Source organism: Myotis brandtii, unplaced genomic scaffold, assembly GCF_000412655.1.
Source record: "Myotis brandtii unplaced genomic scaffold, ASM41265v1 scaffold36, whole genome shotgun sequence".
Lineage (NCBI taxonomy): Eukaryota > Metazoa > Chordata > Mammalia > Chiroptera > Vespertilionidae > Myotis > Myotis brandtii.
The window spans coordinates 4,742,741-4,744,830 of NW_005363836.1; the positions used below are offsets into that span (position 1 = coordinate 4,742,741).

Sequence of the window (2,090 nt, forward strand, 5' to 3'; positions counted from 1 at the left end):
GCGGGAGAGCTGAGCGAAAAAGGAAAATGCTCTAGGGACCCTCGTTTTTATGGGAGAAAAATGTAATTGAGGACAAAGTAGATTTGCTGTCTTTGCTCGGTCCCAGACTGTTAGACCGGGAAAGGAGATAAGAATATATATATTCGTCTAATTGAAGCGACATCTACTTTTGTTAAAGGCCTTTAGAAAGCAGACTCCAAGTATTTTATTACTTATGGTTCAGAAGTTTGTTTTGTTTCTTAAAAAGGGGGAAAGGGGGGATAAAAATTATTGTTTTAAAAGTTTCTTACCAAATTCCCCTTCATACCACGAAGTAACAAAGTAAAAATTTACACTCGAAAGAAGCTATTTAAACAGACACACCCGCCAATCCTCATCAAAATTAAGGTCTTCTGAAGACCATCCCCTCTCTCCCCAAACCCGCAGACACACATTGAGGCTGAATCTGGCTGCTTTTCGGGCTTCAATGTTGTCTAGGACGAGATGAAAGCGCAAGACTATGAGCAACATACTTTTGCTTTTCTCATCGCCTCGATTTCAAATCTAGTTTCAACTCGTAAGCTGTTGTGCTGCTCAACTGTTCCTTCTTTATCTCAACGAGAAAACTTTTCGCAAAGGGAGCGCCTCCCGCTAGAGCCGCCAGCCCCAGGCTGCCAGGAGCGGCTTCGGCCCTGGGCTGGCCCGGGAGGTGCGCATTTCAGGAGAATGACTAACCCTCCGCGTCTCCCAGACCCGCTTCCCCTTCGGCGCGCGGCGGCAAGAGATGTAACCTGAATCTTTGTTTAGGTTTTGGTTGGGAAGCGAGAATTAAAAAGCCACGGCAAAAGCGGAGAGCAGATTTTTTTTTTTAAGTCAAAAGTTAACAGGGCCATTCCCAATGATTTTTTTCCCCCTTTAATGCTAACTCTGGACTAGGTTGGCTTGTCCTGATAAAGATCTTAACATGGAGAGAAGGCGGGTTTTCCTGCAGGAGGTGAGGCTCTTCCTCCAGGAAAAGACTTTCCCCCCCCACACACCCCCTTCCCTCCCTTTATGTAAGGTTCCACCCTCTGCAAAACAAACTTTCCCCCCCCTTTTCTTTTCCTGGAGGGACAGACCTCAGCGAAGTTGGGGGGAGAAAAAAAAATCTTAAGAGGAGTCTGTCTACCCGAGCACGGGTAGGGCCAGGGCGGCCTTTGCGGAGGAAGACAGGCTGGTAGTTTCTCCCTCCTCGGGGTGTCAGCTTTTATTAGCGCCCGGGGGCGGGGGAGGGGGGTCGGCGGACGCGGACAGCCTCTGACCCTCGGAGCTGGTATGAGATAAGCAGCCCTGGCGGTGCCATGTACTGGAAAAGCGATCAGAGGTTTGTGTGTAAACTAGAAGAAAAGGACGTGCCGGAGCTGGCAGCTCCCCCCGAGAAGGTGAGCGAGGCGACGCCGGGCCCGACCCGCGGAGTCGCCGTTTCCTTGAAACGCGAGTTGTTGGGGCTTCTCGACGAGGTTCAGAAATTACCTGTGACGGCCTCATCTTCAGACCTGACAATTTTTTTTTTTTTTTTGGTTACGTAGTAGCGTTAGTCAGTAATCATTGCCTCCCCTCCCCGCCAGCTCACTTAACCTGAAGCATGGACTTGGAGACTGTAATTTGGGAGAGGAAGCCTCGAGCCTAGGGCGCTCTCGGGTACAGATGTGAGTCGTGTTTTTGTTCTGTTTGCCGAGGTGATCGTGGCGGTCGGGGAGAGAGAATCGGGGGGTCCGGAAGGCTGTGGGGGGGGACGGACCCAACAGCGACGCCCCGCCGCCCGCGGACGCTCGCGGGCCCATCCGCGCCGGCGGGCCCACCGCGAAAACAGACAGAGACGCGGCTCCCGGAAGGCCTCGGGGACCCCTGGGCGCCCGGGAGTGCTGTTTTGCTTAAAATTCCCAAAGAAGCAAACCCCCGAGTACGCGAGTCGGTGGCACCGTTGGTCTAGGTAGGAAATGCGGGGAACCGACAAGCTCTCACCTCGCCCTGGAGGCGGGACCCTGGGGTGTCTCCCACTTCAAATTTGAAAACCAACTGGAGCCGGTTGGAGCGCCGACTTCTCTTTGCTGCGCGACACGGGCGGGGAC

The 2,090-nt window shown here is 52.9% G+C and overlaps 1 protein-coding gene across 1 annotated transcript in view; it reads left to right on the plus strand.

Moving 5' to 3' along the window:
• Positions 1-1,319: 1,319 nt before the first annotated feature.
• LHX8 (LIM homeobox 8) overlaps positions 1,320-2,090 on the plus strand; it is a 26,713-nt gene continuing 25,942 nt past the window's right edge. The window contains exon 1 of the mRNA XM_014544327.1: positions 1,320-1,493. Within this exon, the coding sequence (XP_014399813.1) occupies positions 1,320-1,493 (174 nt within the window). The remainder of the gene's footprint in view (positions 1,494-2,090) is intronic.